Genomic DNA, 16,056 nt, shown 5'->3' on the forward strand with positions numbered 1-16,056 from the left:
TGCCACATAGACTTTCATTGGGCTGCGATGGGGCGTGATAAAAATACAGCTCCGCCTGAATGAGAAACCACCCTAAGGCTTGGAGCCTGCTACAGGGCAAGAACTTTGCGCAGCATTTTTAGGGCATGATTTGCCAGTGTTTGCACACGATGTACGTGGGACTGTACATCGCTCGCAATTCGCATTCTGTACTTTAAATAAAGTTTTACCTACATGCAGGGGGCGCCGCCTTCTTAAGCATTGCCCTGCCCCCTTGCTTCTGTGGAAGGGGCGGAGCTACATGCCAGAATTCAGTGCACGGACCTGTCATGTAAGTAAAACTTTATTCAAAACACATTCCCCCGAAAATCGCCACAAAATTGCTTTTAAACAGCAATTCGAAATGGATTTTGTGGCGTTCCTATACTTTGTTCTAGAATGCAATGACTCCTGAAATTCTGCAGGACGCACGATTGCATATTTCCCTAACCGCAATCGCTCCTGTGGGCTTGCGGGCAATTGACTTTTATTAGGGCCCGTTCTCACCTGAGCGGGAATCGTGCGATTCCCGCTCAGGGCAAACCGCTAGCGGTTTTGTCAAAGCCGCTACACATTGTAGCCATCTGAGTGTTCCCACTGCCGCGGTTGTAGTTAGCGATAACCGCAACCGCGCTGCATGCAGCGGTTTGCCGGCGGCGAGCATTCCGCGATTAGTGATCGTGATTAGTGTGCAGAGTACGCTAATCGCGATCGCTCCAAAACCGCCGCAGTGTCCAGTGATTTTTTTCAGCGCTAATCGCGGGAAAATCACTCCCGCAAAACGCCGGCGTTCTGCGATTACAAGTGTGAACGGGCCCTTGGCGGCTAAAAGCGATGTAGCGGCCCACAGCCCTCGTTCTTCTCATGTCTCCTCACAGTTCTCTCAGATTTGCAGGTAGAAGGTCAGCTTTGCAGACGCCGGCCTGTCAGTGCGCTGGAATCTGTGCAATGAGGAAACTCGTTGCTTCTCACAGATTTGGATTTTCACTTGTTTACGCTGTTGCCTTCCAGCTATGTGTTCAGTGTAAGCTGAAAATAACTCACATCATGGGTTGGTTTTTGCACAAGCTTGGAATTTCATTTTATTTATTTATTTTTTTACTGAGTTTCCTCAACACCAACCTGTGTTTGTAAGTCCTACCTGATGAAATGAACCAACCGGGCTTGCTTTCCTCCTACGTGAGTCGCTGAACCGTTCCACTTCCTGTTGTGGCTCTGGTCCCCTTAATTTGCTGAAGATATCTATCCTTGTGGCCTGTTGTGAAATATCTGCACCATCTACTGGCATTTCAGTGCTGCACAGAGAGGGGTATTATAACTATTATCCGCATGCCTTGTGACATCACTCTGGTAGCCATGTGTCGAGCGCACCCCGTCAGTGCCTGAGCAAAGAGCACAGCTGATGTAGACTGGGCACACTTGGGCTGTGGAAAAAAAAACAAATGTTTTGCTCGAATAGTTTTGTTTTTGTTGTACATGTTTAAAGTGTGTGTGTGTGTGTGTGTCTGTGTGTGTGTTTAGTAGCTGTGTGTGTGTGTGTGTGTGTGTGTGTGTTTAGTAGCTGTGTGTGTGTGTGTGTGTTTAGTAGCTGTGTGTGTGTGTGTGTGTGTGTGTGTGTGTGTGTGTGTGTGTTTAGTAGCTGTGTGTGTGTGTGTGTGTGTGTGTGTGTGTGTGTGTTTAGTAGCTGTGTGTGTGTGTGTGTGTGTGTGTGTTTAGTAGCTGTGTGTGTGTGTGTGTGTGTGTGTGTGTGTTTAGTAGCTGTGTGTGTGTGTGTGTGTGTGTGTGTGTGTGTGTGTGTTTAGTAGCTGTGTGTGTGTGTGTGTGTGTGTTTAGTAGCTGTTTGTGTTTAGTAGCTGTGTGTGTGTGTTTAGTAGCTGTTTGTGTTTAGTAGCTGTGTGTGTGTGTTTAGTAGCTGTGTGTGTGTTTAGTAGCTGTGTGTGTGTGTGTGTTTAGTAGCTGTGTGTGTGTGCGTGCGTGTTTAGTAGCGCTGTGTGTGTGTGTGTGTGTGCGCCAGGGCTGTGGAGTCGGTCCAAAAATTCACCGACTCCGACTCCTCAGTTTAGGATTCCACCGACTCCGACTCCTCGACTCCGACTCCTCTAATTTGCATATTACAATTTTGTTGATTAAAAGTATGTAACATGAAATTCGTCTCTTAACTGCCAACGCTTAGGAATTTTACAAGACCACTGAAGTGAGAAGGATATGTAGACTACTATATTTATTCCCTTTAGACTAAAACTAGTCCTTGGTAAGACTATTTGTAAAAGGTACAAACCGGAACAAAGAACATCTATCAGGCCCTAGGCAATGTAAGTGTAGGTACATGTAAGAATGATGTGCATGAGGAGATTGTAAACAGACAACACCTCTGTGTTCAATGCGCACAGCATTCTCAGTGGATTCCCTGCAGCTCTGTGGGGAGTGCATATGTAGAGTATAGTACTACTGTGTAGCAAAGTAAACCTGAGACAGATGAAATTAAAGTTTTATACATACCTGGGGCTTCCTCCAGCCGCCTTCAGGATAATCAGTCCCTTGTTGTCCTCCTCCACCACCTGGATCTTCTGCTATGAGTCCAGGTACTTGAGCCAGTCGGGCGTAGTGCACATGCACACACTCCGCCGCCAGGAGCATACTACACCTGTGCAGCACTATTGCGCAGGTGCAGAATGTTCCTGGCTGTGGGAGCGGCATGCGGCCGGACAGCGCTGACTGGCTGAATTACCAGGACTCATAGCAGAAGATCCGGGAGGTGGAGGACAGCGAGGGACTGATTCGCCTGAAGGGGGCTGGAGGAAGCCCCAGGTATGTATAAAACTTTACTTTTCATCCGTCTCAGTTACCCTTTAATTTGTAGTCACCAAACCAAATTTTAACAACATATCAAATTATTTGATATCAGCAAAGGGAGTGCATACATTTGCATAAATCAGCATCAATGCAGAATTATTTCCATCTCGTTGACCATCTCTATTAGTGACAAAGCTACACATCAGGCTTTATTCTTACAGCATAGATGTTGTTTAGTGTATATATAAGAAATTCCTGTGTACACATCATATATACAGTCACAATCAGATATGTATATCTGACCTTAAAAATACGGGGACTGCTTTATTGAAGCAGCACAAGTAACTAATTTTGATTGGTTTATTTCATTTTTGTGGACTAAGCACAGCTATTACTGTATATATAGTGTATATATACATTATTTTTAATGACTATTATCTGAGAAATAGAACATTTTATCATATTTTCTAGTTTAATTACAGTTACAAATTCATTAGGAGTCGGAGTCGGTGCATTTTTTCCCGACTCCGACTCCAGGCACCCAAAATTGCCCGACTCCACGACTCCGACTCCACAGCCCTGGTGTGCGCGCGCATTTTGACGCATATCGTTAAAAAAAAAATTGATTTTTAGACACTGGAGGCATCCAGAAAGCCAGTTGTATGTGGTCCGGTGTTAGTTATGGATAGGGATGATCAATGAGATGTAAATACTTCTGAAGTTATGCAAATTATTTGCAGCTTGAAAAAGGACCAATCAATTTCAACCCGGATTTAAATTGATTGGCCAATTTTTCAAACTGCATGTATTTGCATAAAATGTGCATGAATTTGCATCAACTCAGAAGAATTTGCATGTCTGTGATCATCTCTACTCATGGAGAAAATCAGAAGCTAAAACAACAAAACTTGTTTAGGTAGTACCTTTTTAAGGTGGCCATACACTTATAGATTTGCAGCAGATTCGCCCATCAGATAGATTTCTGTCAGATGCCTGTCAAGTCGAATCTGACAGGAATCGATCTGATGTGTGCCGCACACTAGGAACAGATTTCCAACAGATTTCAGAATGAAATCTATTGGAAATCGATCTAAAGGCATTACTGCACCATTAGATCCAATGCAACTCCATGGGCCATCGATCTGCTGTGCAGCAGCAGACTGACCTAGATCTTCCATCCTGTCAGATCAAATCGATCGAAATCGGCTGCAAATAAATCGATTTGGGAATTTGAAAGAATCGATTTCTGATCGATTCTAGAGTTGATCCATCGATCAATGGCTGAAATCGACCAGTGTATGGGCCTCTTTAAAGTACAACTGAAGTGAAAAGAATATAGAGGCTGCCATATTTATTTCCTTTTAAGCAATATACCAGTTGCCTGGCAGCCTTGCTGATCTATTTGGCTGCAGTAGTGTCTGAATAACACCAGAAACAAGCATGCAGCTAATCTTGTCAGATCTTACAATAATGTCAGAAACGCCTGATCTGCTGCATGCTTGTTCAGGGTCTATGGCTAAAAGTATTAGAGGCAGAGAATGAGCATGATAGCTGGGCAACTAGTATTGCTTAAAAGGAAATAAATATGGCAGCCTTGTTACAGTTGTCCTTTAATGACTCTACAAGATTTCTTGCAAGCTTTCAAAACTTTAAGTTCCTTCTTCAGGCAGGTTAAAGGACTGGCTCTGAACCGTACTAAATGCTGGTGGATTTTCTCCTGCAACTCAAATGAAAACGGAAACATGAACGAATGCAAAAATCCCTGGAGACCCACAAGCGCCCTCAGCAGTACATTGCATGTGAAGCTCTGCCTCCGATACAAGATTTCAGAAATAAAATCTATTTTCTAAATTATAATAATAAATGGCAGCCTTTTTTTTTATAAAATATTTTACATTTATTGGAGGAACCCCTCCCTTCCTTTCATATTGCTGGGACAGAATCCGGCAAACTGGTGGAGTAGGTGGTGTCCTGCAAAGGAGGAATTGCTAATGGCTGCCACCTGTATAACCCTAGCTATGAAAAGAGAAGGGTGAAAAGCATGCACTGAAATGCTCATAGGCTTGAAGGAGTGTTTATTTATCTTTGTATGTGTCAGAGTGGTGCAACTATATATTTTGAATTAAAAAAATGTTTGGTTTGGGTCCGCTTTAAAGGATACCACAACTGAAACTAAGTTTGCGGCAGTGTGTGGGGGAGTCCAAGTAAATACCTTCAGCTCCTCCTGCCCCCCTCCGTCTGCCTCCGCTCTTCTAATATACCTCCCGGTGCCCGGCGACTCTCTTGAGCCCCCACCCGGACATACTGCGCCCTGTGCGCGCAGTATGTCATCCCCTCTTCACTTCTGGCCGGTGCATAACGATCGGCTCAGAAGCACTCTGATTCCTCTGCATCCCCTGGGCTGCGTGTGCGCTCCATTACAAAGCGTCACATGATTCGCAAACTTAGTTTCAGTTGTGGTATCCTTTAAAGAGACACTGAAGCGAAAAAAAATGATGATATTATGATTTGTATGTGTAGCACTGCTAAGAAATAAAACATTAATATCAGATACATCAGTGTAATTGTTTCCAGTACAGGAAGAGTTGAGAAACTCCAGTTGTTATCTCTATGCAAACAAGCCATTAAGCTCTGCGACTAATGCTGGATACACACGGTGCGTTCGCGCACTCGATTTTCCCGTCGATTTGTTTATTTCCAACATGTCCGATTTGGATTTCGATGGATCGTTAGGTCGATTCAGGCATACTTTGCATGCGAATCGACCTAACGATCCATCGAAATCCAAATCGGACATGTTGGAAATAAACGAATCGACGGGAAAATCAAGTGCGCGAACGCACCGTGTGTATCCAGCATTAGTTAGTCGTGGAGAGGGCTGTTATCTGACTTTTATTATCTCAACTGTTCCTGGACTATTTACTTTTTCTCTGCCAGAGGAGAGGTCATTAGTTCACAGGCTGCTCTGAAAGAATCATTTTGAATGCTGAGTGTTGTGTAATCTGCACATATTAGAGAATGATGCAATGTTAGAAAAAACACTATATACCTGAAAATAAAAGTATGAGAATATTTTCTTTGCTGCTAATCTTCTAGTAATTATTCATAGTACACAACCAATTCATTATATCATATATTTTTTTTCGCTTCAGTGTCTCTTTAACTGTGCTGTGCATTATAATCACAATGCACTCATTGGCTCACCGTACAGAACTGTCCAAGTGCCATTGTGCAGGGAATTACATGAAGCTGGTACACAGAGAGAGGCACTTGGGCCTATATACCCACTGAGGTGCTGCATCTCTCATCCAATCGGACGCAACACTCGTGCTGTTTGCGAAGCTGCAGCTGAATCCTATAAGTGTGCCATGAACGGCTAAAGCATACATGTCAAACTCTGGCCCGCGGGGCAAATCTGGCCCTCAGAGCCATTCTGGCCCCCAAGTGGTTTCCCCACTTTGCATTATGTTTGGCCCCTCTAGACCACCAGGGAAGCTATATTGGAGATGAAGCCCTAGATCACCAGAGAAGCCATATGGGGACGTAGGGGGAAAGCACTAAACACTCGGGGACTATATAGAGGAGGGTGGGGGGCACTAGACACCAGGGATCTGTATAGGGGAGGGAGAAGAACCTCTAGACACCATGGAACTGTACAGGCATTGGAGGGGAGCCATTAGACACCAGGGAACTTTATAAAGGAAGAAAGGTGGCCACTAGTCATTGAGGTTAGCCCGCTACTTGGTCCCTGTGTTCAATTTCGGCCCACTTTGTATTTGTGTTTGACACCCCTGGGCTATAGGGATTCGGATGTGTGCGGTGAACAGCAGCACATCACCTGGATTGCATCAGCATACGATTCGTACGGCAAGCCTATTGATGGAATAAGCAGGGTTTCCCCATTCGACTCGCGTGGAAACGCTATGTATTCTGCAGTAGTGGAAACGAGCCCTTACTTGTAATACGTGAATGTAAAGTGTATCTCTCAGTAGTTTGAATAACCTGTACAACAACAAAACGTTTGTAAAGCGCTTGTCTCAGATCAGTACATAGTGATGTTGCAGTGGAAAAATGTTTGTAAATGTAAACGCCAGACTAAACAGGTGGCCTTTCAGTTTTGATTTGAATGAGTCCAGGATTGGAGTGGCTGGATTAAGTTTGCCAAGGCATTCCACAGGGTAGGGGCAGCATGACAGAAAGTTCTGGCTCCAAATGTTTTTAGATGGGCTCTGGGGGTGCAGGGCTGTCGGGAGTCGGATTATTTTTGTACCAAATCCACAGCCCTGGTAAGTATCAGACTAAGGAGTCGAGGAGTCTGAGCCATTTTGGGTACCTAGAGTCGGAGTTGATGGTTTCATAAACTGAGGAGTCTGAGTTGGAGTCGGGTGATTTTTGTGCCGACTCCACAGCCCTGTGGGGGTGGTCATGTTATTGGGTCCTGTTGATCTGGGGTTGTGGGAAGTGTGACGCAGTTGTATCCGGGGCCAAGGTTGTGTAGGGATTTGAATGTTAGCATGACAATTTTGAAAAGTACACCCAAGGAGAGAAGGAACCGGGCACCTGTTGAGTTGCAAGATTCACCGATTTATTTCATCTCCTCCAAAGACAGACACAAACACCAGGCAGCAGGCCTGACAGCCGTTTCGCAAGTTGAGCGCTTGCTTCCTCAGAGACCAATTTTGAAAAGGATTCTCCCTTTTATGGGTAGCCAGTGTAGTGAGTAAAGGATTGCTGTTATGTAGCAATGGCGAGGTTGGCTTGTGGCTGGAGGACACATCACAACAGTGGCTAAGATTGTTGGCATCCAGTGCTGGGGTCCCAGGTCTGAATATGAGCATGGACTCTACCTGCATGGAGTTTGCATGTTCTCCATGTATTTGCATGGTTTTCCTTACAGAGGACCATTGGTGAAAAATACAGCAGAGCCTGCAATGTAAGGCTCTCTATTATTGCTGCACGGATCGGTGGCCAGTAGATGTATTACTCACCCGCTCGCCCTGTAATTCATCATTGTCAGAAACTCCACCCCCCTCCTTGGCAAAGCCTCCATGGTGTGTTTTTCTAAAGTCTGCAAATGGTGTGGCTACCCCAATATCGGCCTATTTGGTAGCTGGCGAATAATAATAATAATATGGTAGGACATTAGACTATAACTATGGTAGGGATTAGACTGTGAGCTCCTCCGAGGACAGTCAGTGACATTGCTATGTACTCTGTAATGTGCTGCAGAAGATGTCAGTGCTATATAAATACATAGTAATAATATGGTAGGACATTAGACTATGACTATGGTAAGATTAGACTGTGAGCTCCTCTGAGGACAGTCAGTGACATGACTATGTACTCTGTAAAGTGATGCAGAGGATGACAGTGCTATATAAATACATAATAATAATATGGTAGGACATTAGACTATGACTATGGTAGGATTAGATTGTGATCTCCTCTGAGGACAGTCAGTGACATGACTATGTACTCTGTAATGTGCTGCAGGAGATGTCAGTTCTATATAAATACATAATAATAATATGGTAGGACATTAGACTATGACTATGGTAGGATTAGATTGTGATCTCCTCTGAGGACAGTCAGTGACATGACATGACATGACATGCAGGAGATGTCAGTGCTATATAAATCCATAATAATAATAATATGGGAGGACATTACACTATGACTATGGTAGGATTAGGTTCCTCAGGTTGCTGGACATCCTGTAATGTAACGAGGGCAGTGTGACATTGTGCATTGTTCAGCTGAGGCCAGTGTCTCCTGTGTTCTCACACGCTGACACCTGTCATATTGCCCACAGTCCTCTCTGCTGCCTCATCTCCTCACATTTACAGGCATGCAGGAGAGTCACATGTTTACACAGAGGGCAGGATCCGGCACTGGATGACTTGTGTGTGTAATTAGATGTACAGAGAGGCTCTTATCTCCGCCTGGCAGATGGCGGCTAAAATGAAGCAGCGAATTCCCCTCCTTACAATATGTCTTCAGTAAAGTGCTGCAGACATTAACCCTTAAAGAGACTCTGAAGTCTGATTTCTTTCCTGTTTTCTTTTAATTTAATCTTGTTCAGCATTATATCCTAAGTGGAATCGCCACAATCCCAACTGCAAAACGATTGTTTTTTTACTAGAGAAAAAGCCCAGCAAAGTTCCTGGGCTCTGCAAATCCTATTTCTTGGTAGAGGCAGAGCTTTGTGCTGTAGCTCTGCCTCTACTCGCATCAGCCTCCAGCGGATCTCCGCCTCTCCCCGCCCCTCTCAGTCTTCTTTCACCGAGAGGGGCGGGGAGGAGGCGGAGATTGATTGCGGAGAGGCAGAGCTACAGCGCAATGCTCTGCTTCCCTCGGGTAGGGCAATTTGCGATCTGCAAAGTCGTGGAACTTTGCAGGTCTATTTCTCTAGTAAAAAAACATTTGTTTCTAGGCAGTGGCCATCTTGCCAAGCTAATGCTGACATCATATCCTCCCTGACTCTTGTTTCCCCCCCTCCCTTCTCTTGCTCATTGTGTATTCATTAGCTGCCCTCCTCCCAGAGTCTTCAGACACTCCCACTGAGGTGTATAGTAGCAACTTCACTGTCTTATCCTCCAATCACTGAGTCACCCCAGCCTTGCTTGTAAACACAAGTAATCAGAGGGTGTTTTAGATAAGCAGCTAAGCAGGGAAATAAATGGAAGAGGAGGAATATATTATAGATTTAGGAAAATTGAATACTCACCTTACAGGTAATTTTCCTTTCCTGGTGCTCTCCATGTCAGCATACTAATGGGCAAAGACCCGCCTCCTTTGCCCCAGTAGGATGTCCAAAGATGTTAAAAGACTATCCCTCCCCCATACTGCCATTCTAGTTAACAAGTACGAGCCGACAGTATAGGGTGGGAACGTATGCTGACATGGAGAGCACCAGGAAAGGAAAATTACCTGTAAGGTGAGTATTCAATTTTCCTAATTCCCTGGTGTCTCCATGTCAGCATACTAATGGGCCAATAACTAGACAATAACAAGGGTGGGAGATGCAATAACAACAACAAAATTTAATTAACAGAATGTCAACATTACATAAATCATATTGCAGAGCTGACAGTGGAGGAAATAACTTTCTTTCCAAATTCCACAGTAGACAATAGTGCAGGGTCTACACTATAATGTTTCAAAAAGGTGTGCCCAGAGGCCCAGTTAGCTGCTCTGCATACTGTGGTCAACTCGACCTTACCTAACGTTGCCCACGAGGAAGACAGACCTCTCGTTGAATGGGCCAATATTTCCTGCGGAGGCTCAAGACCATTGGTTTTGTAAGCCTTTTGGATTAGAGTGACAATCCACCTCGCTATGGTTCTTGTAGTAGCGGGTTTTCCTTTCCTATAACCGTTAGGAATTACAAACAATCTATCTGAGTCTCGAATCGAGTTAGTTGCTTCTAAATAAGCCTTGACTGTAGAAGGAATGTCCAATGGATGCAGTTTTGAGACATCATCCTGTAATCTGAAACTTGGTAGTGTCCATTCCTGATTAAGATGAAAAACTGACGTTACTTTTGGCAAAAAAGCTTGGACGGGATGGAGTACTAGTCTATCCTCATAAAAGATCAAGTAAGGCTCTGAATGCCCCAAAGCCTGCAACTCTGACACCCTTCTACCAGATGTGATTGCCACCAGAAATACTGTGATCAAAGTTCGATCATAAAGGCTTAACTCCGTTTGTTTAGATAGGGCTTTCTCAATGTAGTCCAGGACTAACGGAAGTTCCCATTTAGGGAACTTTGGTTTTAACGGAGGCCGGAGTTTAATTGTTGCTTTAAAGAATTGCTTTACCAGAGTATTGGAGGACCAGGATATTCCAGATATTGATGAAATGGCCGAGACCTGCCTCTTCAGTGTGGAATAGGCTAAGCCCATATGAAGACCTTCCTGAAGAAAAGATAACAAATTAACTACTGTAAACTCTGATGTAGGAAATCCTGACTTAGCAGCAAAGTCTGAAAAGGTCTTCCAAACTCTGTTGTAGGAGAGTGTTGTGGTTGGCTTTCTTGCTTTAGCTAAGGTTTCCGCCACCTCTGCAGAACAACCTATGTCTAACAACCTAAGCCTCTCAAATTCCATGCCATCAATCGGAGTCTTTGAGGATTTTGATGGCACATCGTTCCCTGTGAGAGTAGATCCGGCAAATCTGGAAGAGCTAGAGGATGTTGAGTGCTCAACTGAAGCAGTAGGGGAAACCACGGTCTCCTGGGCCAATATGGCAACACTGCCAGTACTGTCATTTTCTGAGTCATTAATTTCCTGAGAAATCTGAAGATTAACGGAATCGGTGGAAAAGCATATGCGAGATTGAAGCTCCAAGACTGGGAGAGAGCATCTGTCGCTAGAGCATTGGGGTCTCTGTACCTCGAGAAATATTTCTTCACTTTGTGGTTGGAATGAGAGGCAAAGAGATCGATCTCCGGACAACCCCATGTTTCGGAAATTGTTTGAAACACCAATGGATGTAGCGACCACTCGTTGTTGTTGAGTAGATTCCTTGACAGATAATCTGCTGTCGTATTTAATATTCCCGGAATATAAAGAGCCGAGAGATCCCCCAGACTCTCCTGCGCCATCTGCATTATCGGGCCAGTTTCCTTCATCAATGTCCTGCTGTGCGTTCCCCCTTGATTCTTTATATAGGATACTGCTGAGACATTGTCGATCCTCACCATCACTGATGTATTCTGTAAGACTGGAAGAAAATGTATCAAGGCTTGGAGGACAGCTCTTAGCTCTAGGACGTTTGAAACTATCCCTTGTGTTGGAAACTCCCAACAGCCTTGAGCGACTTGGTCTTGAAATACTGCCCCCCAACCTAAAGAACTGGCATCCGTTGTCAGAATATTCCAATTCTGTGGAAAGAGTGGACGACAATTTTTGAGGTTTGCCATGTTCCTCCACCATGAAAGGGAAGACCTGACTTTCGAGGAAAGTAGGATGTGCTGTGTTAACGATTCTTTGTTCCACTGTCTTAGAAATGACCACTGAAGAGGACGGAGATGCCAATGAGCCCACTTCACCATCGGTATCACTGAAGACATGAGCCCTAGGATCTGCATACATTTCCTGGCTGGAATCCAAGCTGCTAGTTCCAGATTTAGAACAGCTCGTTGAATTTTGTAAAGTTTGTCTGCTGGAAGTGATACTGTCCCTTTGACTGTGTCCAATTGAGCCCCCAGAAATATCATCCGACGAGTTGGTTGAAGCTGACTCTTGGGAAAATTTATCACCCAACCGAAAGCCTGCAGAGTATCTATCAGCACAGACCTGTCTCGAAGTAAGGCTTCCTTCGAAGAGGCCAACAGGAGAATATCGTCTAAATAATGAAGGACGCGTATTCCCTGTACCCTTACAACAGCAATTACCGATAACAGAACCTTGGAAAAAGTTCTCGGAGACGTCGATAGGCCGAACGGCAGGCAAACAAACTGAAGGTGCAACTCTCCTACTGCAAATCGAAGAAATTTGTGAAAATTGTGATGTATGGGTACATGGAAATACGCGTCCCTCAGGTCCACTGAACACATCCAGTCGCCCGGTTGAATTGATAGGAGTATAGTTTGAAGACTCTCCATTTTGAATCTCGGGGTGAAGATGAATCTGTTTAGGCTTTTTAAATCTAATACCGGCCTCAGCTTCCCAGTCTTTTTCTTTATTAAAAATAGAGGGGAATAGTATCCTGTACCTCTTTCGGAAGTTGGCACCTGCACGACTGCTTTCTGCCGCATTAGCTCTGTCACATAGTCTATTAGAATTAACAACTTTTCTCGATTGTTTGGTATCCTTGTCGAGATAAATCGATTTAGAGGCGGACTTCTTTTGAAGGACCACTTGTGACCTTCTAGCACTGTACTTAAGACCCATGGGTCCTGACAAGTCCCCGTCCAGATTTTCCCGAAATTCAAAAGCCTGGCACCAACCGGAAAATCTAGGACGGGCGTCCCATCAAAAAGGCTTAACTGCATTACTTGTGGCTGAAGATGTTCTGGCTTTTGTAGACCTTTGAAAGGTATTTTGGGGGCGTTGCCAGTTTTTACGGTACTCCCTTCCAGGGCGATAAGACTTTGACTCGGTAAACTTGCTTGCTAACTGCTTTCTGTATTGAGAGAATTTTTGTCTACTGAATCTTCTGTCCTGGGGCAACAGACCCGATTTGCCCCCTGTAACTCTTGAGATGGCCGCATCCATCTTGGGCCCGAATAAATTCTTTCCATCAAAAGGTATTTTCGACCAGGCCTGTTTCGATGTAGGATCTGCTGACCAGGGTTTCAGCCATAAATTTCTTTTCGCCATGACGGCATATAACATTGAACGACTGGCAGAGCGGACTATGTCCACACTGGCCTCACCCAAGAAGTCTGCCGATAATCTTAACTCATTTAAGCCAAACGTAACTTCATCCATCGATGCACCCCTTGCTATATCTCTTTGAACCTTGTCTATCCAAACTCTGTTAGCCTTTGCTACTGAGGTTAATGCAATAGCGGCCCGAGACGTTTCCCCTGAAGCTAAGTAGGATCTCTTCAGGTCCTGATCTATTTGCCGATCTAATACATCTTTAAAGGCCACAGCATCTTCTATCGGCAGGGTAACGTTCTTCACTATTCTCATTAATGATGCGTCTACAACAGGGCATGTCTGAATAAGTGCTTCATCCCGATCCTCCAAAGGATACATTTTTTGAAATTTATTCTTGAGAGAAGGTTTCTTGACTGTCTTCTCCCATTCTTCCAATATCACTTCCTTAATCTCCTCCATCAAAGGAAACGAAACTTTAGTTTTAGTCAGATGTTTGTAATATCGTCTTCTCTTGTTTTTTGGCGATGCCGCTTCATCCTGCCACTCTATTGCTGATCTTACACTTGAAATAAATGAAGGAACGAGGGAGAAATCAAAACATTCCATTTCTATATTCGAATCCTCATCTGAGCTATCATCTTGTGATGAGTTTCTGGAGGAACGAGTGTCTGGAGAGTGACGGCTTTGACTGTGCGACATCTCTGCCACCGTATCCTTTACCACCTGCTTTATTAGCGTGGACACTTCCCTATCCTCCCTAGCAATGTCCAGGTGGCACAACTCGCAAACCTTCTTGTGGGGTAAAGCAGGTCTACCACAAATCCAACATTGATTCTTTTCCATGACTGGTCCAAAGGAGGTAGAAGGAATCACTCGATGGTCCGAATCTTCTGTTGACGACTGCGATCTTCTATTATCATATTGTTGTAATTGCTTAAGAGCCGAGGAACTTGACGAGGATTTTGATGATGCTAAATTGGACGATTTAATATCCGTAGGATGATCCTGCCGAGAATGCTGAAGCTCCGGATCCTGACGTCGTTGGGAAGATGCAACTGACTGATCCGTAGTCCCAAACGAGGATCTATGGGAGGCTTCCTCTTTCTGCTGCTCCACCTGACGATCCTCCTTGTCGCGTCTGAAAAAAGAGGGTAATCCCCTTAATCTCAGACCAATTTGATGCTCTTTTCAAAAAAATAATTACTTACCACCCTTACCTTTTAGATTTTGATTCACCCCCTTTATGCTTTCCCATGGCAGCTGGAATAAAATCAAAAGGTTGCTTTAGTGAAAAATCTATGCTGTACCTATCATCATAAAAAACAAAAACTTTTATTATATTTTTTTTTTTTTTTTTTTTTTTTTTTTTTTTTTTTTTTCTTAGTGTCAACCTACATAAAACCCACTTCTAATATATATCCCCTTATTTACCTAGCAGGCTAGCAGGAGCCAACAGCCTAGTCCGGAGCGCACTGGAGACACGACCTTCCAGCAGCGCTGCCCGCTCCTACTGACTCTCTTATAGAAGAGTCGGCTGAATTCCTGCCTCCTCCTCTGAGATCCGGAATTTGCACCATAACAAAGATGGCGGAATTACAACTTCCGCCCCGGGCCCACAAAGGCAGCCGAAATCTCGCGCGCGCGCGCGAGAACACCGCCCAATCACCCGGAGAGCTCCGCATCAGCGTCCTCCGACACCAGCAGGAGCCCACAGGAGGCAAACAACCGACGTGTGTCCCGGTATCAGACCGACAGCCGAAGCGGGCGGCCATGCCAGACGAGAAGCACCCTAAGGTAACACGCTGCACAGACTATATACACACCTGAGCTACAGCAACCACAGCATACCAGGGACCCACTGCATCCTTTAGATACATAGCGTGGCCGCAGGAGTTTGTATAAATGCCCCAGGGGGAGCCATAATCAATGGCTAGGGCTCTACTACTTTTAGGAGCCTTTAGCAACCTAAGTAGCAGACTACAGCAGGAGAGCCTGAACCTGCTGGTGCCGCAAAAAAAGAGCGGAGGTAAGGGACAAGTAGAACAACATCCATGGAATCCACTACTGGAGGCGAGGACGAAAAAAAGAATGGCAGTATGGGGGAGGGATAGTCTTTTAACATCTTTGGACATCCTACTGGGGCAAAGGAGGCGGGTCTTTGCCCATTAGTATGCTGACATGGAGAGCACCAGGGAAAAAAAGAACTCCCAGCATTCAACTGTTTGGCACTAGGGCCAGTGCTCATAAAGTATGTGATAACTACATACCATAACAGCAAAAAAAGTTTTGCAAGTTTTGAATGCAGGATTAGCATCTTTATCACTTAATACACTCAGACCAGTTGCTGTTGACATTTGATTTTTATGGTGACAATACCGCTTTAACAGTTGTAAAAAAAAAAAAAAGTTTCATTTATCTGGAGCTTCTACTGGCCCCCTGGAGATGTCCTGTAGGAGCACACGATCATGTAGAATACACTAGGGAAGGGAGAGGGTACAAGGGACATGATCATGTGATTTGGGCAGGTTAGGTAGGCCCAGTAATACAAGTACGAGGCTGTCATAGGAAAGGAGCACACGATCATGTAGAATACACTAGGGAAGGGAGAGGGTACAAGATACATGATCATGTGATTTGGGCTGGTTAGGTAGGCCCAGTAATACAAGTACAAGGCGGTTATAGGAAAGGAGCACACGATCATGTAGAATACACTAGAGAAGGGAGAGGGTACAAGATACATGGTCATGTGTGATTTGGGCTGGTTAGGTGGGTCCAGTAATACAAGTATGAGGTGGTCATAGGAGAGGAGCACAGGATCATGTAGAATCCACTGGGGAAGGGAGGACCCTGCCAAAGGCTTACAATCTAAGGTCGTTTGAAAGTTGGAATTGTTTGCACATGGAGAGCGTGTAAT

General features: G+C 44.6%; 2 protein-coding genes across 3 annotated transcripts in view; one reads left to right on the forward strand and one right to left on the reverse strand.

Moving 5' to 3' along the window:
* DENND3 (DENN domain containing 3) overlaps positions 1–16,056 on the forward strand; it is a 142,188-nt gene that overhangs the window by 34,387 nt on the left and 91,745 nt on the right. The window lies entirely within an intron of this gene.
* On the reverse strand, positions 11,131–14,397 carry LOC137519221 (uncharacterized). Its single transcript, XM_068238084.1, has 2 exons — positions 14,360–14,397; positions 11,131–14,280 (listed from the first exon to the last, which is right to left on the reverse strand). Exons 1-2 carry the CDS (start codon positions 14,395–14,397, stop codon positions 12,789–12,791), a joined length of 1,530 nt encoding a protein of 509 aa, XP_068094185.1. The 3' UTR covers positions 11,131–12,788.

The sequence above is a fragment of the Hyperolius riggenbachi genome, chromosome 5 (genome assembly GCF_040937935.1).
Source record: "Hyperolius riggenbachi isolate aHypRig1 chromosome 5, aHypRig1.pri, whole genome shotgun sequence".
In the NCBI taxonomy this organism is placed as follows: Eukaryota; Metazoa; Chordata; class Amphibia; order Anura; family Hyperoliidae; genus Hyperolius; species Hyperolius riggenbachi.